Source organism: Scyliorhinus canicula, chromosome 15 (genome assembly GCF_902713615.1).
Source record: "Scyliorhinus canicula chromosome 15, sScyCan1.1, whole genome shotgun sequence".
NCBI lineage: Eukaryota > Metazoa > Chordata > Chondrichthyes > Carcharhiniformes > Scyliorhinidae > Scyliorhinus > Scyliorhinus canicula.
In genome coordinates, this window is record NC_052160.1 from 24,138,956 (window position 1) to 24,162,808 (window position 23,853).

Here is a 23,853-nt window from a genome sequence, read left to right on the forward strand (position 1 = left end):
GAAGAACCCAGAATTGTTCAGTCTTGTGTATTCTGCCAAACAAACCAACTTCTACATTTGCCATCCACCTCACCGTACCACAGATTTTAGCAGCTCCACGATGAACCTCGTGTGGGGCACATGCAAGTTCACAATATCCAGTCTGTATATCAAGGGAGAGGACAAAATGTTACAGTTACATTAAGCAAATACTGATCAGTAGTTGGTTAATTCTGGAAGGCAAGGGGCATTCGATTCACTTACACAGACCAGAGAAGGTATCTACAGTAGACCCAAATTTGGGACACTGAAATGGAGTACAAATCAATATTCAAGGGAATCAGCTTAAATTCAATCATACTGATCATAAAGGTATGTTTGAATATCCATAAGCCTTTTACCCTTTGTATCAGGAAAGTTTAAACTTACAACATTGTCAAAATTAGAGCACGCTAATTTGTGCAACCAAAAAATTCCAGTAAGTACAACTGGCAAAATATCAAGATTCTAGTGTGAGGCACAAAACTATTTTTGACTTAGCTTAATACAGTCATAGTAAATTTCAGGACTATCTAGACAAGGTAAATTTAGATCATGTGATGAGGGTCAAAAAAAAAAAAACTGGAACGAATGCGAAAATCAATGTTAAGGCACAAAAAGGCGCTAGTTAGACCTCAGGAATAATTCATGTGCCTCCAAAAGCTTGAAACACTTTATGATTATATTTGCTGACAAAACTAAAATGCCTTTTCAAGCTTACCATCATGTAGTTGATATTTAAGAAGTAATGACAACGACATTTTCTTGTTGTGTCTAACTTTAACTTCACACAGTCTGCTAAATGTAATTATCAATCTATTGATCCTAGTGACCTTTCAAATGATGGGTTACATCAATGAGAGTATAAGTTAGACCCGATTGAGAGCTTGACGGCAATATTGTCACGCTCTTTCAACCCTGTAAGCATATAAAGGAATTTGTAAAAATGCAGGCTCTTTGCTTCAAAGGCCAGATTTAAAAGTGAATATTTAAAGAATTTTCAGTCTTATTTTTCCCCAATCAGTAATATGCCACAAGGTCCGCGTCAAATATTGATTAACATTTTCTGAACATCTACTTGGCATTATGGGCCAGGGTTTAGAGAACCCCAAAGTGTATCATGGAGTTCACCTGACCCACAACTTTTAATAGATTGTGGTATGGGGAGCACATGGCCCACTGTACAGGTGTGGTACAGCAGAAATGGAAAAGTATTTTTTAAAACAAAACAATGTTTATTCTATGAACTCAAGTTAACCTTTTTAAAACATACAGTGAACATCTTAGCAACCATTAATTCAAATACAACCTCCAAAGAATACAACACTAAGTAATCCTTTAAGCTTTTCTTTTAACATCCATAAGACTTAAAACACCTTTTACCAGAAGCACATGAGGTTAAAGTCACTACTGCTATTAGTTCTAAATCACTAAGATCAATTTACAGTCTTTAGATTACAGAGAGAGACTCTAATACACCTTCTGGCTGTGACTGCAGCTATCCAGCTCTGAAAACAAAACTAAAACACGCCCTTCAGCAAACCGCCCAAAACGAAAATAAAAAGCTGACAGACAGCCCAGCTCCACCCCGTCTCTGACATCACTGCAGTAATAAACACCCATTTCTTAAAGGTACTCTCACTACAGATGATATTTATATACACACCCATCTATAAACACCCATTTCTTAAAGGTACTCTCATGACACTTGGCAACCTTACAAAAAAAAAGGCTTCCTGCAAAGTTATGCAAAGCAACTTGGGAAACTAGGAATATTTTCACTCTAAAAGAGAAGGCAGGAGATTTCATAGAATTTTCTTTAAATTAACAAAAGTTTTAATTGGCTGAACAAAATTAGGCCCTTTCCTCTGGCTGGAGGTATTGATGTGGAGGAGTCAAAATGGTACAACTTTGAGGTGAATACAGGAGCAGAGGGACATGGGTGTTCAAGTACATAATTCTATATTAGCCCTGCTGCCACAAGGCGCCGAGGTCCCCAGTTCGATCCCGGCTCTGTCCGTGTGGAGTTTGCACATTCTCCCCGTATTTGCGTGGGTTTCGCCCCCACAACCCAAAGATGTGCAGGCTCAGTGGATTGTCCATGCTAAATTATCCCTTAATTGGAAAAAAATTCCGTGTAGTCTTCTTCAGCTCTGAAGCTCAAATTGTACCAAACTATTAACCACTGGGTTACTATTGGGCTAATCTGGTTGAATCCCTGCCAGAATTCATCTTCTGGAGAGATCACGAGGTGTTTAAATGAAGACTCTTTAACCCAATTGATTTGTCTTTTCAGAATACGGACGCAACCAGTTCCAAATGCAGCTTCCAGCTGTTTCTTAAACTTTTTGGGTGTTATTTACAGCACAGAAGGAGGCCATTCAGCCCATCATGTCGGCACCAGCTCCCAAAAGAGCTACCCAGCTAGTCCCATTCTCCAGTCCCACCCCGCAGCCCTCTAAATTAATCACTTTCCAATATGTATCCAGTTCTCTTTTGAAACCTCCCATGGAATCCACCTCCACCACTCTCCCAAGCAGCACATTCCAAATCCCAATAACTGAGTAAAGAAATTTCTCCTCTTCTCACTCCTAGCTCTCTTGCTGACCATCTTGAAATTGTGACCTCAAGTCACTGACATACCAACTGGTGGAAACAGAATATCCTTCTTTATCCTATCAAAATTGTTCAGAATTTTGAACATCTCAATAACGTCGCCTCTTAATCTTCTCTGCTCCAAGGAGAACAAGCCCAATTTCTCCAATCTTTCCTTGTATCTAAAATTCCTCATTCCTGGTATCATTCTAGTAAATCTCCTCTGCACTCTCCAGGGCTTTAAAATCCTTCCTTAAATAAGGTGCCCTGAACCGAACACAATACTCTAAATGTGGTCTGACCAATGATTTATAGAAATGTAGCATCATTTCCTTGTTTTTCTACTCTATGCCTCTATTTATAAACCCAAGGATCCTGTAAGCCTTATTAACAACTGTTTCAACTTGCCTGGCCACCTTCAGAGAATTATGTACTTGAACACCCATGTCCCTCTGCTCCTGTACTCACCGCAAAGTTGTACCATTGAGCCTCTACTGTCTCCCCATGTTTCTTCTACCAAAACACATTATCTCACATTTCGCTGCATTGGAGTTCATCTGCTAGCTGTCTGCCATCTTAGGCCATCTTGTCAATGTCCCTCTGAGGTTGCACCGTGTCATCCTCACAATACACTATTCTCCCTAGCTTAGTATCATCTGCAAATTTAGAGATTTTGCCCTCAACACCCACTTCTAAATTATTTATATAAATCTGAAAATGCAAGGGGCCCAACAGGGAGCACTGGGGAACACCACTTTCAACTCTTCTGCGGTCTGAAAAATGCCCATCTATACCTACAATCTGTTTCCTATCTCTTAGCCAACTTCTAATCCATGCTGACCCATCAATTCCAAACATTTTTAATTTGCTAACCAACCTGCCATGTGACACCGTATCAAATGCTTTCTGAAAGTCCAAATATACAACATCCATGGCACGACCCTCATTCACTGCCCGTGTCACCTTGAAGAATTCAATTGGTTCAATGCCAGCCTTCATGGCAACATGTGCCAGTTGTTGATCACCCTGCTTGAGAAATCAACTTCTCAACCTCAGTCCTATATTTGCACTTTGCAGCCCTCAACCCTTTTCTCCAGCTGCCCTGGAGTACCCAAAGATGCTGTTGAATGTTTATACATATATTCATATGCAACACCTGCCCCTCCAAAGCAAGCTTTCTTGGGTTGAAGAGACACCAGAATTCTAGCTTTGAACCATTCACTAGCTTTTCCCTCCAGCTTAAAGATCTACCTTGTTGCTTTGCCTTCCCTGCATGGATTGCCCAATGTACAGGAAGCACTGACTTCCACAGACTATAGTGCATCTTTAGCTGTACACTGGCTGCTGACATCTCTACAGATTGCCTAAATAGGAAGAACTATTTTTCTTTCAGCACACAGATGCCAAATGAGCATTATTAAAGTCAAGTTTCCATTGACGCACATTTCCCATGTGGTAAATATAAAATTTTCATTGTGACTCAATGAATCATTTTCCTGCATCACCCTGCCTCCCACCTCAAGTCATATGCTGAAGAACTTTCACTGCAAAACAAAGAACATAAGAGAATCATGTAATCTTATTTTTTCCCCTAACTGGCACATTTACACGTGACAAGCTATTTGGGGAGGCAGTGCACAGTAATAATTTCACTGGACCAGTAACCCAGAGGCCCAGGCTAATGTTCTGTGGAGAAGGATTTGAATCCCATCATGGTAGCTGGTGGAATTCAAATTCAATTAAATTAATAAATCAAAAATAATAATTCTAGTCTAATGGTGACTATGAAACCATTGTTCGGTGTCATTAAAAACCCATCTGGTTCACTAATGTCCTTTAGAGAAGGAAACCTGCCGTCCTTATCTGGTCTGGCCTGCATGCAACTCCAGACTCTCAGGTTGGCTCTTAACTGCTCCTTTAAATGGCTTAGCAAGTCACTCAGTTGTATCGAACCATATGAATGTTCAAGTAAGGAGCAGGAGTAGTCCATTCAGCTACTCAAGCTTGTCCCGCCAATTAATAATATCATGGCTGATCAGATAGTAACCGTAAATCTGCATCCCACTTACTCCCGATAACCTATCATCCCCTTGCTTAGCAAGAATCTATCCACAGCTTTCTTAAAACTATCCAAAGACACTGGCCGGGAATCTCAGAGCCGAAATGGTGCTTAGCGCGGGGGCGAAGAATGGGCGGACGCCGGGACGCAGCAGTCGCCAGTCGGGGGCCATTGAAAGGGCCCCTGCAACGATTCTCCACGGTCGACCGGCCGAGTTCCCGCCGGCTGGTTCACGTATGGTTCCACCCAGCGGGAGCTCGGATTTGCGGCTGCGGTGGCCATCCTGGTGGGGGGGCGGATAAACGGGATAGATTTTGAACAGATCTAGCTAATCAAACTGGGTATCCACAAGGCACTGTGGGCCACCAACAGTAGCAGAATTGTATACAGCCCCAACTTGCAACCTCGTGACCTGGAAAAGTCCCCATTCTACCATTACCATCAAATCGAGGGATCAACCACAGTTCAATAAAGTGAGGACGGCTGAGGTTAGAAACAGGAAAGGAGAGGTCACCCTGTTGGGAGTTTTCTATAGGCCACCTAATAGTTCTAGGGATGTAGAGGAAAGGATGGCGAAGATGATTCTGGAAAAGAGCGAAAGTAACAGGGTAGTTGTTATGGGAGACTTATATTGACTGGAAAAGATATAGTTCGAGTACATTAGATGGGTCATTCTTTGTACAATGTGTGCAGGAGGGTTTCCTGACACAATATGTTGACAGGCCAACAAGAGGAGAGGCCACATTGGATTTGGTTTTGGGTAATGAACCAGGCCAGGTGTTAGATCTGGAGGTAGGTGAGCACTTTGGAAACAGTGACCACAATTCGGTGACCTTTACGTTAGTGATGGAAAGGGATAAGTATACCCCGCAGGGCAAGAGTTATAGCTGGGGGAAGGGCAATTATGATGCCATTAGACATGACTTAGGATGTGTTGGTTGGAGAAGTAGGCTGCAAGGGTTGGGCACACTGGATATGTGGAGCTTGTTCAAGGAACAGCTATTGCATGTTCTTGATAAGTACGTACCAGTCAGGCAGGGAGGAAGGGGTCGAGCGAGGGAACCGTGGTTTACCAAAGAAGTGGAATCTCTTGTTAAGAGGAAGAAGGAGGCCTATGTGAAGATGAGGCGTGAAGTTTCAGTTGGGGCGCTTGATAGTTACAAGGAAGCGAGGAAGGATCTAAAGAGAGAGCTGAGACGAGCAAGGAGGGGACATGAGAAGTCTTTGGCAGGTAGGATCAAGGAAAACCCAAAAGCTTTCTATAAGTATGTCAGGAATAAAAGAATGACTAGGGTAAGAGTAGGGCCAGTCAAGGACAGTGGTGGGAAGTTGTGTGTGGAGGCTGAGGAGATAAGCGAGATACTAAATGAATACTTTTCGTCAGTATTCACTCAAGAAAAAGATAATATTGTGGAGGAGAATGCTGAGACCCAGGCTATTAGAATTGATGGCATTGAGGTGCGTAGGGAAGAAGTGTTGGCAATTCTGGACAAGGTGAAAATAGATAAGTCCCCGGGGCCGGATGGGATTTATCCTAGGATTCTCTGGGAAGCCAGGGAAGAGATTGCTGAGCCTTTGGCTTTGATTTTTAGGTCATCATTGGCTACAGGAATAGTGCCAGAGGACTGGAGGATAGCAAATGTGGTCCCTTTGTTCAAGAAGGGGAGTAGAGATAACCCCGGTAACTATAGGCCGGTGAGCCTAACGTCTGTGGTGGGTAAAGTCTTGGAGAGGATTATAAAAGATACGATTTATAATCATCTAGATAGGAATAATATGATTAGGGACAGTCAGCATGGTTTTGTGAAGGGTAGGTCATGCCTCACAAACCTTATCGAGTTCTTTGAGAAGGTGACTGAACAGGTAGACGAGGGTAGAGCAGTTGATGTGGTGTATATGGATTTCAGTAAAGCGTTTGATAAGGTTCCCCACGGTCGGCTATTGCAGAAAATACGGAGGCTGGGGATTGAGGGTGATTTAGAGATGTGGATCAGAAATTGGCTAGTTGAAAGAAGACAGAGAGTGGTAGTTGATGGGAAATGTTCAGAATGGAGTTCAGTTACGAGTGGCGTACCACAAGGATCTGTTCTGGGGCCGTTGCTGTTTGTCATTTTTATAAATGACCTAGAGGAGGGCGCAGAAGGATGGGTGAGTAAATTTGCAGACGACACTAAAGTCGGTGGAGTTGTAGACAGTGCGGAAGGATGTTGCAGGTTACAGAGGGACATAGATAAGCTGCAGAGCTGGGCGGAGAGGTGGCAAATGGAGTTTAATGTGGAGAAGTGTGAGGTGATTCACTTTGGAAAGAATAACAGAAATGCGGAATATTTGGCTAATGGTAAAATTCTTGGTAGTGTGGATGAGCAGAGGGATCTCGGTGTCCATGCACATAGATCCCTGAAAGTTGCCACCCAGGTTGATAGGGTTGTGAGGAAGGCCTATGGTGTGTTGGCCTTTATTGGTAGAGGGATTGAGTTCCAGAGCCATGAGGTCATGTTGCAGTTGTACAAAACTCTAGTACGGCCGCATTTGGAGTATTGCGTACAGTTCTGGTCGCCTCATTATAGGAAGGACGTGGAAGCTTTGGAACGGGTGCAGAGGAGATTTACCAGGATGTTGCCTGGTATGGAGGGAAAATCTTATGAGGAAAGGCTGATGGACTTGAGGTTGTTTTCGTTAGAGAGAAGAAGGTTAAGAGGCGACTTAATAGAGGCATACAAAATGATCAGAGGGTTAGATAGGGTGGACAGCGAGAGCCTTCTCCCGCGGATGGAGGTGGCTAGCACGAGGGGACATAGCCTTAAATTGAGGGGTAATAGATATAGGACAGAGGTCAGAGGTGGGTTTTTTACGCAAAGAGTGGTGAGGCCGTGGAATGCCCTACCTGCAACAGTAGTGAACACACCAACATTGAGGGCATTTAAAAATTTATTGGATAAGCATATGGATGATAAGGGCATAGTGTAGGTTAGATGGCCTTTAGATTTTTTTCCATGTCGGTGCAACATCGAGGGCCGAAGGGCCTGTACTGCGCTGTATCATTCTATGTTCTATGTTCTATCAGGCACAGCACCAGTTATCTAAAAATGAGGTGCCAACCAGGTTGAAGTTACAACACAGGGCTACTTACATGCCAAACAACAGAAGCAGCATGCGAAAGACAGAGCTACGCTTTCCCACAATCAATTTATCAGATCCAAGCTCTGCAATCCTGCCACATCCAGTTATGAATGGTGGAAGACAATAAAACAACTAACTGGAGGAGGCGCCGCCACAGATATCCCCCACCCTCAATGATGGGGAAATCCAGCACATCAGTGCAAACAACAAGACTGAAGCATTTACAGTCATCTTTACCCAGAAGTGCCAAGTGGATGATACATCTCGGTCTTCTCCCAAGGCTCCCAGCCTCATAGAACTCAGTCTTCAACCAATTCGATTCACTACACGTGATATCAAAGAACAGCTGAAGGCATTAGATACTGCAAAGGCTATGGGCCCCGACAACATTCCGGCAATAATACCGAAGACTTATGTCCCAGAACTAGCCGCACACCTAGCCAAGCTCTTTCACTGTAGCTACAATACTACATCCACCAGCAATGTGAAAAATTGCCCAGGCTATATACCGTCCACACAAAGCAGGGCAAATCCAACACAGCCATTATTGACCTATCAGTCTATTCTCGAGCATCAGCAAAGTAATAGAAAGTGCCTTCACTATTGCTATCAACTGGCACTCAATAACAACCTGATCATTGACGCTCAGTTTGGGTTCCAATAGATAACCAGAGGCTGGGAATTCTGCAGAGTGTAACTCACTTCCTGACTGCCCAAAAGCTTGTCCACGATCTACAAAGCACAAATCAAGAGAGTGATGGAATACTCGCCATTTGTCTGAATGAATGCAGCTTCACAACACCAAGAAGCTCAATACCATCCTGGACAAAGCAGCCTGCTTTTTACGTGCCCCATCCACCACCTTAAACATTCACTCCCTCCACCAGTAATGCACAGTTACAGCAACTCACCAAGGCTCCTTCATCAGCACCTTCCAAACCCACCACCTCCAAGAACAAGGTCGGTAGTTGTAAGGAAACATCACCACCTGCAATATGTCCTCCAAGTCGCACATCATCCAGACTTGGAACTATATTGCTGTTCCCTTACTGTCGCTGGATCAAAATCCTGGAACTCCCTCCCTAACAGCACCGTGGGTGCTACTACAACACATAGGCAGCGGCACACTACCACTTTTGGGTTGTGGGGGTGAGACCCACACAGACACTGGGAGAATGTGCAAACTCCACACGGACAGTTACCGGGATCAAACCTGGGTCCTTGGTGCCGTAAAGCAGCAATACTAACCACTGCGCCACCGTGCTGCCCCAATGTAATAGCATAAAGTATCAGTTATTTTAACACATCAGAATAGTTTTTAATACATTTTAATTAGGTTAGATTTCAGTTATAGGGTCAATTTAGTTCCTTTTACAGTTAATTCACATGTTAATTTTTCCCTATGTCTGCGTGGATATCACCGCCACAACCCAAAAGATATATAGGGTAGGTGGATTGGCCATTTATATTGCACCTAAATTCGAATATTTTTTTAAAAATTATATGTACTTTTTGAATGGACAAGCAAAGTACCTGAAATGAATTTCTGTATGGACAATAAATTGAAAGGGAATTAACTGAAGAAGCTTCCAACCATTCATTCAGTTGAATCCAAAGCTTCAATTAGGATATTGAATCCCTAGGCCACCTGGAGCAAAGAGGCACAAATTCCAGTGTGATTCCATTAATGAGCCAGACTGACAGATGTAGGATCACCAATGCCAGGGAAAACTGTAGGCATGCATCGTTTGTTACTGAATTGCCCACAGGCCTGGTGGCCACCGTCCATCATCAGGTGTGTAATCTTGAACCCATTCAACTCCTAAAAGATCCTGCTTAATCACCATCATCCACCACCACCTCCCTGAAAAATTATGCATCACTGGTTGATCACAAAGCAGAAAAACAATAAGCAGCATTATTTGTGGAAGGCAATTTATCACAATAAAATATATGCAACAAATTACAATCCTGTATGCAATATCCATATTTTTGTTGCACCCAGATTTTAGCATATTGTTGCTAGCTTGGTAGCTACATATACCTTAGTGTAAAAGAAATTAAAAAGAACAGCACATAGCGCAGTGGTTAGCATTGCTGCCTCAAGCCACTGAGGACCCGGGTTCAAATCCCAGCCCTAGATCACTGTCCGTGTAGAGTTTGCACATTCTCCCAGTGTCTGCGTGGGTTGCACACTCACAACCCAAAGATGTGCTGGTTAGGTGGATTGTCCACACGAAATTACCCCTTAATTGGAAAAAAAATTGGTACTCTACATATATGTTTAAGAATTAAAAATGAATATCTGAATCGCTTTTGTGTTTAAATTACTACTTATATCGCAACACCAACAAAAGTGCAGCAGGCTTGTGATATGTCTTAGGAAAGGTAAATAAACCTTGCTAAAAGAAGAGGTGAAAGAAATGAAATGAATACAACAGTTATCAGGGATGTTTTTGAGCAGGATGTTTATGGCAAGTATTGCCCAAGAGTCTCATGCACTTGGTATCCAATACTCAGATGACATATCAACTAGTTGGAATTGATTATTTCATGCTGAATATCACCACCACCTGTTGTAATACTATAAACTAAAAGAGTAAATGGTCTTTTTTGGCTGTACATTTTATTTTTAATGCATTCACCAGACTTTAGAATTAGAATAAGCATGGGCTTCATAACCCAAACAAAAGCAAAAGTGACATGATCTTTTACACGCAGCGAGTGGTTGAAGTCTGGAATGCACTACCTGAAAGTGAAGCAGACTTAATAAAGCCATTCAAAAGGAAATTATAGAGTTATCAGAAAAAGGAAAAATGTGCAGGGTTATAGAGAGTTGTTGGGGGAATGACAATATATTAATTACTCATTCTGAGAACCGGTGCAGAAAAAAGTCTGAATGGCCTCCTACTGTGTGTAAAGATTCTGTGATTTTGTGTAAACAGGAAATGCACTCACAACTTTATGGGCGATTTGCTTTATATATCTGAAACAGATAGCATTCGAGGCAGCATTCAACACTGGTGGTGAAGCGCACTAGAACATAGAACAATACAGCACAGAACAGGCCCATCGGCCCTCGATGCTGTGCCGAGCATTGTCCGAAACCAATATCAAGCTATCCCACTCCCTGTCATTCTGGTGTGCTTCATGTGCCTATCCAATAACCGCTTGAAAGTTCCTAAAGTGTCCGACTCCACGATCACAGCAGGCAGTCCATTCCACACCCTAACCACTCTGAGTAAAGAACCTACCTCGGACATCCCTCCTATATCTCCCACCCTGAATCTTATAGTTATGCCCCCTTGTAACAGCTACATCCACCCGAGGAAATAGTCTCGGAACGCCACTCTATCTATCCCCCTCATTATCTTATAAACCTCTATTAAGTCGCCTCTCATCCTCCTCCGCTCCAAAGAGAAAAGCCCTAGCTCTCTCAACCTTTCTTCATAAGACCTATCCTGCAAACCAGGCAGCATCCTGGTAAATCTCCTTTGCACCCTTTCCAATGCTTCCACATCCTTCCTATAATGAGGTGACCAGAACTGCACACAATACTCCAAATGTGGTCTAACCAGGGTCATATATAGTTGCAGCATAACCCCGTGGCTCTTAAACTCAAGCCCCCTCTTAATAAACGCTAACACACTATAAGCCTTCTTCATGGCTCTATCCACTTGAGTGGCAACCTTCAGAGATCTGTGGACATGAAGCCCAAGATCTCTCTGTTCCTCCACATTCCTCAGAACCCTGCCGTTGATCTTGTAATCCGCAGGAAACTAAGTTCTTCACATTCAGGTAAGTAAGTTCCACTTCTAAAGAAACCGGCAGAGGAAACCAGAGACTTCTATCAAAAACATTATCTCCCATTTAGCAAGGTCAGAATTTTGCTTTTGAATTCATTTATTGAAGAATTTATAAATTCAGTGAAATCCTCACCATAGAGGAAGGAATTCCAGGATGGATTAAATTATTTGACAAAGCTTAGAACAAAAACTTTTAAGCTTGAAGGAAAGAAGCTTCATAGACTGAAATGCCGAGTGATTTATTGAAGATCACATTTTGATCTAGAGCTGGCTTCTGGCTGCTGGATTAACAGTGTTACAGTATTTACTTTCTTTTATTTAATTTATTTTTCCAATTAAGAGGCAATGTTGTGTGGCCAATCCACCTACCCTGCACATCTTTGTGTTGTGGGGGTGAGACTCACGCATACACAAGGAGAATGTGCAAACACCACACAGTGACCCGGGACCAAGATTGAATCTGGGTCCTTGGCGCTATGAGTACAGTATTTGCTTTTGCACACCGACCTGCACACATTTGCAAATCAATCAGGGTGCATGTTTACTTTCAAAATCCAACAGGAAAATAGAATTATAGCAGCAGTGCTATGTTATAGTACAATGTTGCACATGAAAGATGATGTAGTAAACCCTGCAATTGGCGGAATGCCAGTTGTACCTTCTGACCTGGCCCTAACACGGATGATAATTTTTGGAGAGTATGCTGAACTGTAGCAGTGCATAATACTGGTCACTGAGATACATAGAAGTAATAGAACATAACACAAAAATGATTAAAATAGACAAAATTCCATCTATGAATTATGTTACAAATAACCCCTTAGAACTGTGAAACAAAACTTATATTTTTAAAATCATGCATTACTTGACATAAGAAAATTCTTGCATATTACATATACTGCCTATGCGAAACCTGTCAAGTGGTGTCCAGGTTCCAACTAACTGAAAGCAAAATAACTCTATACAACTGGTATGGTAATTCAAAAACAAAGTTCATACACATCAGGAAGCTAATTGCAAATGAAAAAACGCACAACGGTTAATCAGCATGCATTTTCTGAATCTGAACCTCACTTGGCGTATTTAACAATTCTAAGAATCCTATTAATAAAATCTTATTATTACTCATAAATATCCTGTTATTAGTACACCCAAGAGCATGGAGTGTGGTTGGTCAACAAGAATGGAGCTCTAAACTGACTTCTGCTCTTCCATCAAGGGCAGCCCAGACTTCCCACCAGGTCTTATGGAATCGATACTTGGAGAGATCAAGGCATTTATATGCTGGGAGATATATTCAGTGGTGCCTCCACATCATCCTTTGAGCAGCCATGCCATCAATTTGGCATTCCGAGACACATGCTTTTTTAATTATTGCAAGTCAAAGGCCCTTTGCGTCATGACTCTTCTATTTTTCCAGTGGAAAAAAAATCTGATTTCTGCAGAGCCTAAACAGTTCATTAACAAGATTTATGATATCTTATGTTCCAGATCCTGTGTTAGTACATTGGATACCTTGCAGTCTTGGGAAAGAGGCTTCGCAACTAATATTGACGAGGAGACACGGGTAGTATATGGGATTACGCCAATAAAACTTCAGCATTCAATAGAATGAAGGAGACTCCGTTCAGGATATTGCACCGCTTACATATCATGCTGAGTGAGAGACACAGGTTTGATCCTGATTTATCCCGGAGGTTCCGAAAGTGCCTGGTAGTTGAGGGTGATTATATACACTTCGTATGGAGTCGTGTCAAGATTCAATCCTTTTGGTCTTGTGCAGTTAAGCAGCTTGAGAGAATATTTGATATGGTTTTAGAATTTGATCCTTTGTTCCTAATTCTAGGTCTTCCAGATAGGAGAATTATTGACATTAATGAAAGAAGGCTGTATAACCTCCTAGCCTTTGCAGCTCGTAAAAATATCCTCCACTCCTGGATCAATCATAATGTGGAGATGTCGGCGTTGGACTTGGGTGGGCACAGTAAGAAATCTTACAACACGAGGTTAAAATCCAACAGGTTTGTTTCGAATCGCTAGCGCTCCGAAAGCTAGTGTTTCGAAACAAACCTGTTGGATTTTAACCTGGTGTTGTAAGACTTCTTATTGTCCTGTATCAGTGACAGGTATCCTTCAATTCAAAACTGACATAAAATTATTATGGAATGTATCCCTATGGAATTCCTGATGTCTGAGATCCGTTCTAAGTCAGATACATTCTGTGAAGTATGGGACCCCTAACTCAAATTTATAGACTCTGCTTTGGCTTATCTGCAAGGTTTCCCATGAGCAATATTGCAAGTTATGATCTCGCTATACATAAAGTTGTGCGTCTATAAGAACTGTTCTGAATTTATCCTGCCTTTCTCTGTTCTTATAGGTGCAGAAATATTTGTTCTGTAATGTACTAATTGTCCTTTGAAACTTGCTGCATTTTCTGTAAAAATTATAAAACTCTGATAAAAATATATTTAAAACACGAATTGTTAAGTCGTCACTGAATCATCCTGTGAATCACACAAACATCTACAATTGTCTTCCCATTACAATACTGACTCATTCTGCTCAAATTCTCTGCTAGGTCACGATCTCAACTGTCCTTCAATAAAATGATAACCTTCTTGCATATATTACATACTCAACTTTCTGCACTGTGAACATGAAAACCAACAATTATAAACAATTGTTCAGAATACCAAATGTGTATTGTTTGACAGTTTTAAAATTTTCAATAAATGCAATTTAATTAGAGAAATCGAAAGTATCGAAAGGAAAATCACTCTGGAGTGAAAATACCATCAATGCAAAGTATTTCCCAGAAGGTTGGTTCAGAAAATGCTTAATACGTCGCTTCCCTATGGGAATATTTACATTGTTTAAGGTCAGAAAGCATCTGGTTGTGACTTGACATGTCAGGTCTCATAACTGGAAGACATCCAAATAGGCCCCTCCTCTGACCAGCTGCTTTGAGGACATATTGAATCAACACTCTGGAATGGGAAGTATGCAGATGCAACCCTAAAACATGTTATGAGATTCAAAACCATGTAGGAGCCTGTTTTGACTGGTCCTGTGTTTTTTTTTGGTGCGTGGAGCCAACAGCTACTACCTAATACATACTTGAAGAAAGATAACATTTCACTCCATTAGTAGGGTGGAAAGCACTAGAAACCTTTTTTGCGGAAAATTACATTGAAAAATTAAATGCACCAACAACTGGTAGTTTACTTACCAGCTGACAAAATTCAAACACCAGCAGATAAGGGACAGCATCCACACATTGTCCCAAACAGTGAAGGACATTTGGGTGCTGCAAAACCCTGTAATTAGAAAAAATGATTAAGACTCGCATACAAAAGGGGGTTCATGCAAAACAATTCTTGCATCTTACACTCCATCTGTCTTAGTAAACTATTTTGATCGTCTATTATGTCAACAAAATTGGTATACCATTCCCGGGTGTCAGCATCACTTTTACAGAAGAACCATATCACAAATCATCAAGAATCGTGTTTACAGAGTAGGTTTTATGTAAACACAGTCCTGCAGAGATCTCGAGTGACAGAAAGTTCCAAATGCAAGGGCATATTTTTACTATTTTAACTGTAATTTTGGTTATGAAAAATATTGTGCATGTTTTTCCTTCTGTAATCAAGTTCAGTAAAGGGCCATGCGGGAAAAGGTTCCATATTCTGGACATTAGCAATGCACAATTCTGTTTATTACCTCCTTGACAACATCTGTTGTCTTTACAATACCCCACTTCATCTGATAGGAAACCTGAATATGCATTATAGAAACTAAACATTTAACACAGCCCATTTTAGTGCATTTTATTGCAGTAAACATGTGCATTAATCATTAGACAGTAAATCTGAAGAGAACAGTGTTGGAACAAAGGCTCATTGCAATGCAGATACATGTTGGTCTATCACTTTGCTCTTGGGTACAGAAGTGATTTAATGAGAGAGGATATGACTTGTACATGTTCAGTTAAAGCTTCAAACAAAAGTCTGACAAACATCTTACATCTGCTAAAACAGTTTCAATTCATTGGACGAGTATACAGAAGTGACACATGCAGCGTTCTTAATACACGCATCAATAAAAGGAGCCAAAAGTCTAGGTTAAATTGCCTTAATTTCCACATTTACCCAACGAAAGCATTATCATAGGATGAATTTGATACCAAAAAGTGTAATAGCAGAAAGATTGTTTAAAAATTATCTATTTCGAATTCATTTATATAAACAAACTTTAATTCTAGTGAATTATTTTAACTTCAGCTAATATCTATAGTTTAATCGAATCACAACATTAAATGTCTTCATTCTCCTCCCTTCCATTTCTAATGACGCCTATGTTGATGATTCAAAAGTCTCTGCTTCAAGTTGTGCAGAAAATTATAAAGCCTTAGTTTTAGCGAAACAGGAGTAGGCGGCATACGGTACAAGTCTACTGATGTTCAATAATTTCTTGGCTGATTTGCCAATTTAACTACTTCCCCACCTTATTCCCACAGATTCCTCCCACTTCCACTTTACAAAGTACATAAGTGTAAAACACAACAAACCTGTAGGCCTCTCCATTTTTAAGGAATCGACGGTGCTCTGCTGAGCTTGCATTCACTTTCAGTTCTTTAATAATCACTCTGGCTAAACTGGAGTCTTCGTAGATTTCCCCAAGAAGAACCTTTCAAAAGTATGTAGAAAAGTACTTTTATACACTTCAATTCTCTGAAACGGGAAGTTCCTAATTTCCCATGTACTATTTGATTACGTGAAATGTGGAAAAGGGCAAGGTCATTGTAGCAGGTGATAAAGGATGTTTGCACATTTCTCTGGCAAGTCCACATCACATAGCTTGGGTGACTAAGCTTTTGTCCTCAGTAAAGGACAACAACAGGAAATAGGCATAAATCTGGAATGTTGTGACCCATCCTTGCCTGACTGGGACAAAGTCCCTAAGTAAAAACATTGAAGCTTATCTCATTTGAAAATCAAAACGAAACAAAACAAACTCTATCTAATGACAATCATTCGGCAGAATTTAAAACTAAAGCACAATACTGCAGATGCTGAAATTCTGAAATAAAAACGAAAATGCTAGAAATAGTCAGCAAGTCTGGCAGCAGTTGGGGAGAGAAAAACTGGGTCAATGTTTCTAGTCAGCAATCTTTGATCAGAACTGGAACAAGTTAGAGATACAACATGTTTTAAGCATGTATAGTGCGAGGGAAAAGTCAGCAGAGGGTAGGGTGGTGGTGGGAGCAGAAAAGGGAAGCTCCAAGATGGAGTAGGAGGTAGGAGAGCATAAAGGACAAATGGGATGAAAGCAAAAGGAGATGGTAATAGAACAAGTATCCAGAATCTAGCTCTCAAAGGGGAAATCAGAATAATCTACTATCCAAAAACAAGAAGGAAAAGCAGGCAGAGCTTAGGACCTGAAATTGGTGACCTCAATATTGAGTTCCAAATATTGTAAGGTGCCTAATCGAAAGATGTACTATATTAAAAAAACAATTTTAAGACCTTGCACTTTCCGCATGTAATTTAAAGCAGTTAGATCATGCTACATTTAAGTCAGGCCAGTAAACATGAGTTTATATTATCAAAATTTTTCAGAATAATCAAAATGCTACAAAGCCAACAAATTGTTGGCTTTTTCAAAAAGGTTTACACTGCACATAACAAGTATAAAGTTTGATTTCCATGCTCACCAAACTACACAGCACAAAATGAGGCCATCCAGCCCACTGCACGTGTGATGGTTCTTTAAAAGAGCTCTCCAATTAGTCTATTTGTATTCTTTCCCCATAATCCTCCAAACAAAGTTTTACTTTAAATTTGCCAGTGAAAGTGCTATTATTAGGTTTCATTTAAATTTGCATCGCAACCGTTTTTTAGAGTCAAAATCATGGATTTAACACAGTATGGAATTCTACTTAGTATTGCAACACAAAGTCAACCTATTATGTATTCAGAACTGGTCTGCAAGGCTTGAAAACTACATTATGTTCAATCACATAGGAATCAATGTTCTGCTGAGCTTGCATTCATTTAATTCTTTGACCAAATATCCAGAGACGCAACTTCAAATCCCAGCATGGTGGTGGATAATTTAAATTCAGTTCTGTAAATAAATCTGAAATTTAAAAAAAATCAAGTATCTACAGTATGAAGTAATCATGAACCTCCCAGATTTTTTGAAAAACACAACTGGTTCACTGAGGTCTTTTACAGCAGGAAATCTGCTGTCCTTACCTGGTCTAGCCTATGACATAACTCCAGATCCACAGGGATGTGGTTGACCCTTAACCTCCCTCTGAAATGGCCTACAAAATTGCTTAGCAGCTTTTGAAACACAATTAGGGATGGGCAATAAATACTGGCCTTGCCAGCGATACCCTCAGTGAAAAGAAAATAAAAGCCCAAATTCCATGAACACCCCAACTACAAAAACAACAATTTTCCCTGCCCCGTCAAATGAATCTTGAATCGTATTGACTGTTCCTGCCACTATACAAGGGATATGAGCCCACTAAGAAACTATGAACTGAAATGAGTATGTCTCCATTGATGCTGCAAAGGACCCTTGTATGCAAAGACTTTTTAAAATATTTTTTATGGGATATGGTTGTCTCTGGCAAGACTAGCATTTCTTACCCATCACTAATTGCCCAAGAAGTGGTGGTGAGCAGTATGTGAGAGGACACTTTATAAACGATTGTAGAACCCTGTCCTCTTGAAGTTACCGTATTCAGACATAATTAGAAGAATATTCTGCCCTATCAGAAGCTGGGACACATGCACTTATTTTCAATGGTTTGATCATGCTTGCCGTTATAAATGGAAATTAGGCTTGAAACCTAGTTCCATTGGTTGCACAACTCAGATTAATTCCAACAACTTAAAAATTTTATAACTTCATTTAATATGCAGTTTTATTTATATGAACACATTTGCTGCAAATTTTGCCTTTACTGGCGGATGTTTGTATCTCAGTTAATAGTCCACTAAATACACTTCAGATCCAGGGTTTGGTTATGTAGATCAGTTTCCAAATAAAGCCACTTTGGGAGTGTCATCTTTAGCTTGCAAAAACTGTGCTTACCTTACCAAACCAGCCATTTCCAATTTCCTGGATGTAGCTAAGGTGATGACGTGGAAGAGATGCTTTGGATACTCCTGTAAAAGGCAAAAAGAAGATTGAAATATTTATTAAAACACTATTATTTCAACAATTTTCTGAATCCCAAGTTTTACATTTTGAATTTACACCTCTAGGTGAAACATACATGGGGACAGTGGGAGAAGAGGTGAAGGGAGGATGAGAAAAGATGTCTTGCAGGTCCATGATGAATGGTTTAAGACACAAAGGAAGTGGTAGACACAGGTTACTAAAGTGTCAAGTACTTTGCCATTGCAACATTCTGTAAAAACAACCAAAGCAAAATTTTGGACTGCTTTAAAAATCATGCAGGTCCAGGTTATTTATAAATTTTGGATTCTAATAAAGCAAACCTATACTGATTTGAACATATTTACACACGATTCCAAGATAATAGCATTTTTTTTCCAAAAGTATTTTGAATGAAGAGCTTGATTAAAGGATAAAAATAAACGGGAAAAATATTTCAATCACTGGAAACATCCATCTTTCAACTTAAAGTACATATGTCCTATGTATTCAAAAGGAAGCTGCAAAGTGACAATAGCACACGGTGGGATGTTTACGATGAAACTGTGCCAAAGAGCAAGATGTCAAGCCTCGCCACAGCAAAGGCTTTGAGATACCAGAAAGGAAATCCACAATTAGCAACACGGATCACTCAAAAAATGGAAAACAGTATTCTATCGGATCCAAATATAACCTCTGCCTGCTAGTTTACAGCAACAACTTGCTTTGATATAGCACCTTTGACATAGTAAAATGTTCCACAGTGCTCAAAGCAACAAGGAAAACGTGAACACAGCGCACAAGGATGTACAGGCAGATGACTAAATGCTTAAGTTGCCTTTAAAAATTGTAGTAAACAAGGTCAGAAAGGTAAACGGCAATTCTAGAGCTTAGGGACCTGACATCTGAAGTCACAGCTGCCAATGGAGTGAAGGAAATAGGAGATGCACTAAAGGCCACAATTGGAGGAGCATAAAGTCTCAGAGCATTGGAGAGCTTGAGCAGGTCACAGAGATAGGGAGGGGCAAGATCATGTAGTGATTTGAAAACAAGGAACATGATTGTAAAATAGAGGTGTTGCAGACTGGGTGCCACTGTATATCTGTATACACAGGGGGTGACGGATGAACAGGACTTAGTGCTGGTTAGAATGCAGGCAGAAGTTTTAAATAAGCTCCAAGTTTATAGAGGGTTCATGGCAGCAGCCTTGTTCAACCAGCCCAACCTGGTCCTTAGCATACATTTGACTGGTGCCACCACTATTATTTTCCATAATTTCACGCTTCACTGTTTCCCCTACTGCCTAATTACACAATTAAAGTAATCCATTTTATCAGCGTAACTGCCTCCAAGAAATTGTGGGTTTGTTGTTCTGTTTATGCTGCAATTTTGTGAAGATTCAACATTTTCACCTGGATAAAATTCTGCAATAAAGATGCAAACAAAGCTAACTTCTAATATATAGCAAGAACCGCAACTCGGCACTGTATAATTTAATGGTCATAGTGGGCGTTAAAAGTGTGAGACAACTGCAAGAATCTTCCCGCAAACCTAACTTAGGCTTGCGTTGCAAAAGATTTCTTTCCCAAAAATGAATGGCAAACATTTAAAGTTTTGCAATAAGAGCTATACAGATGCTGACATACTATTTATCCGGTAGATAACCTCTTAAATCACCATTTTCCATTTTTATTTGAATTGAGTCACCATCTGAAATATCTGAAAGCTGTATAACTGCAGAACTGTGAGACCCTTTTAAAAAGGCAGTCAACTTCACTTCAGAAAATATTGTAACGTTCTCATTTGCTCCAAATTCATCTCATATTAACATCTGTAAAAATGTATTTTAATAAAACATTACCTTTTCACTCAACTAGATATTTCTGACAACACTGCTTAGTGGTAGAGTGCAAGATTGGCCTGGATCAGCAACATTTTTCCAGACTTCAGAGCAGTCTGTCTTTCAAGTATTTATTTTATAAATTCACATTGTTAGTTTATATATTCATGATGCTCAGTGCACTGCTATACTTCGGCAGCATATTTTTAAGTATAATTTGCCACACTGTACATGATTCAAATGCAACCAATTTTAATGGAGTTTCGGATATCAAGAGTTAAGATTTTCAGGCATGCTGATAGCAATTATTCAGCAACAAATGTCAGTTTATTGTGCTTTTATTGTCCTTAATAAGATCAAAGACAAGGTAAAAATAAGCCACCCTCCATACCACACAAATGTAACTTCTACTTCCTTCACTCTCCCTTTCAGAGGCTGGCCCCTTGCTGGGGTAAAGTTCTAATTGTGACAATTACCAGGGCCACTTTTACTCCAAGATTTTCTCTGTTTATGTGGTATTTCGAATTTACCACTATTTTGGGGATTATCTGGAGATTTTTCCAGGATGCTCACTAGGGACTTCATTCAAACAACTTTGTCCACATATTTGCATAGAAACAACAAACTGGTGGTCTTGGTAACCATTCCAGTGACCACTTTACACACCAGTGTTGGCAGGTTAGTCAGCTGCTGAGAGCATCACAGACAAGCTTGGCTCTGCCAGCACCTGACATCCCCACACTATCAGCATGGGTTTCTTAATGGTGGTCAGGATTGAGAACGGTGAATTTTTTTTCCCCTACCTAACACAGGGCGAAGTAGGCCACTGGAACACTGATATCACCATCCTGGCTGAAATCAGCTAATTCAGTACAGACCAGGAGCGAACCTAGGATCTTCCTTGGCTGTATAACTCAGCTAATCACCAAGATAAACTTGCTGACTCACTGCTGAAGCTGCAAAGATTCCTGTGATAAATTTCAATTTATATCAAATCAATGTATGCATTTAAAAACAAGAACCAAACTCCTATTAAGAACCATAAGTTAAGCAATGTTTACTGCCATTTAACCAATCTTCTTTTTAAAAAAGTGTGAAATGCAGGCCAGCTCATACCTTGCGTTTTAGATGACTGAAGTTGTGTAGGAGTAGAAAGTACAATATTTGGAACTGTAAGTGTATAAACCTCAGCAGGTGCAGGAGGTGAAGGAGTGTCTTCTGCTGGTGGTATGAAATCATTTTCTTCCTCAAGATTATCATCTTCAAATTCCTGAAATTCAAATAAGTGAGGGACTTGCTATTAATTAAACGGTCATTATTGCCATATATTGCACTTTCTTGCATTTCTTTAAGCAAAACTGTGATGTTATAAATCATGCTGTCATGCACAACATCTGTGCCTGAAATTATGGCAAAGATTCATCAGCAGAGTTGATTTGTGAACTTCTTAAAGTGAAACTTCTGACTTTATTTGATCTTCTGATCAGCTTTCATTAATTTTGCCTTTGCAGGGCAGCATGGTGGTGCAGTGGTTAGCACCGCTGCCTCACGCGCTGAGGACCCGGGTTCAATCCCGGCCCCCGGTCACTGTCTGTGTGGAGTTTGCACATTCTCCCCGTGTTTGCATGGGTCTCACCCCCACAACACAAAGATGTGCAGGGTAGGTGGATTGGCTACGCTAAATTGCCCCTTAATTGGAAAAAAAATAATTGGGTACTCTAAACTTCTAATTTTTTTAAAATTCTGCCTTTGCAGTGTCCTTTTAAAAAAACTGGAATCAAACAATGTGCAGACGTGTATTTCTACAAATGAAGCCAAGCATCATCCCTGTGTGAAGAGGTTCCACCCTACGTAACCTGAACCCAAGTTTCTGACACAAGTAATATTTATACACAAGGTGAAATATAAATTAATAATTACCACTCCCCATAAAAATAACAAATTAACAGATTGGAATAACAGATCATCTCAGACTTGCATTCATGGCTGGCAATCACAAATGACAGAAAAATAATCAGAATCAAGTGAAGTTGAAAATCTAATCTGTGAAGTGATCCTCCTGACGAGGTCTGCTGTAATCAGTGTGCTACTACGTAATGTGAAGTGCATTTAAGTGATATACTGCCAATGCACTGCATTAGCAGCTTCATGGTCACAGTTAATAAATTAACGTGGCAATGATTAGAAATCAACCCAGGGCACCTAAGATGCATCCTATGCACTTACCTTGAAATTTATTTCTCTCTGCTTACAGCAGGACGCACAGTTCACGAGCAAGATGATGAGGACAACTAAGCTGCATCCAGACAGTACGAGCAGTGATGAGGAGACTTCAACAGCTGTTTCCCCTGGAAAAAAGAATTGCAATCATTTTCCAACATCCGTTTTAAAACACATTCCAAGAAAAAAGACACGTTTGTGTACAGTTCAACTGGATAATTCTTTCCTGCCAAAACTAGAATAGCAGTTAATTCTAATGGTTAAAATAAATTTGTTTTACATATAAAATTGAATACATTTATCACACCTAACTAACTGTGTCTATATAAAGATTGGCGCAAAGCAGAATCTTCCAAGTTCTGAGGTTAAAATCAGATGATGGTAATACAAATATCCAAAATAAATACACAACATTCTTCCAAAATGTACAGTCCTGGCAGAGTACAGAATGAGCTGGCACATGCATCACACGATTACCTCCTCAGATCACCCTCAATGCATTTAGTTGCTTTGAAGTTGATTAGGCAAATATAGCATCAAATGGGGGGGGGGACACAGCAAGATCCCAAAAACAATAAATAAATGACCAACAATTCTGTTGGTTGAAGGAGGAAATGTTGGCCAGGATATCAAGAGAATTTCTTCCTATTTTTGGAATAGCACCATGGGATCATTGACATTTTCTTGAAGCAGGCCATATTTCATCCAAGACAGGATCTCCAACACAACAATTAATTATCTTATGTCGTGAAGTAAAGGCTCGAACTCAAGAGGCCAAAGTGCTACTGACTGAGCCAATCTGACACGATGGTTAATATAACCAGAATGGATGAATCCGATCATGTTTATCGTGAGTATCTTTAACTTTCCAGTGTTTTGATCCTTTTAGCAAAATAGAATCCACAGTTACACACAACTGATGGTGCAATAGCATTTCAGAAAACATTGTGCATATAGATTCACTTGTGTGGACTACAGGAAAGTCTGGTGATGAAGGTTAACTGAAATGTAAATCC

At 40.3% G+C, this 23,853-nt stretch overlaps 1 protein-coding gene across 1 annotated transcript in view; it reads right to left on the reverse strand.

Moving 5' to 3' along the window:
- Positions 1 to 23,853, reverse strand: part of lmtk2 (lemur tyrosine kinase 2) — a 167,281-nt gene that overhangs the window by 74,569 nt on the left and 68,859 nt on the right. The window contains exons 2-6 of the mRNA XM_038820432.1: positions 22,844 to 22,965; positions 21,734 to 21,887; positions 18,712 to 18,785; positions 16,172 to 16,290; positions 14,831 to 14,918 (exon numbers count right to left, since the gene is read on the reverse strand). Coding sequence (XP_038676360.1) covers positions 14,831 to 14,918; positions 16,172 to 16,290; positions 18,712 to 18,785; positions 21,734 to 21,887; positions 22,844 to 22,965 — 557 coding nt within the window. The remainder of the gene's footprint in view (positions 1 to 14,830; positions 14,919 to 16,171; positions 16,291 to 18,711; positions 18,786 to 21,733; positions 21,888 to 22,843; positions 22,966 to 23,853) is intronic.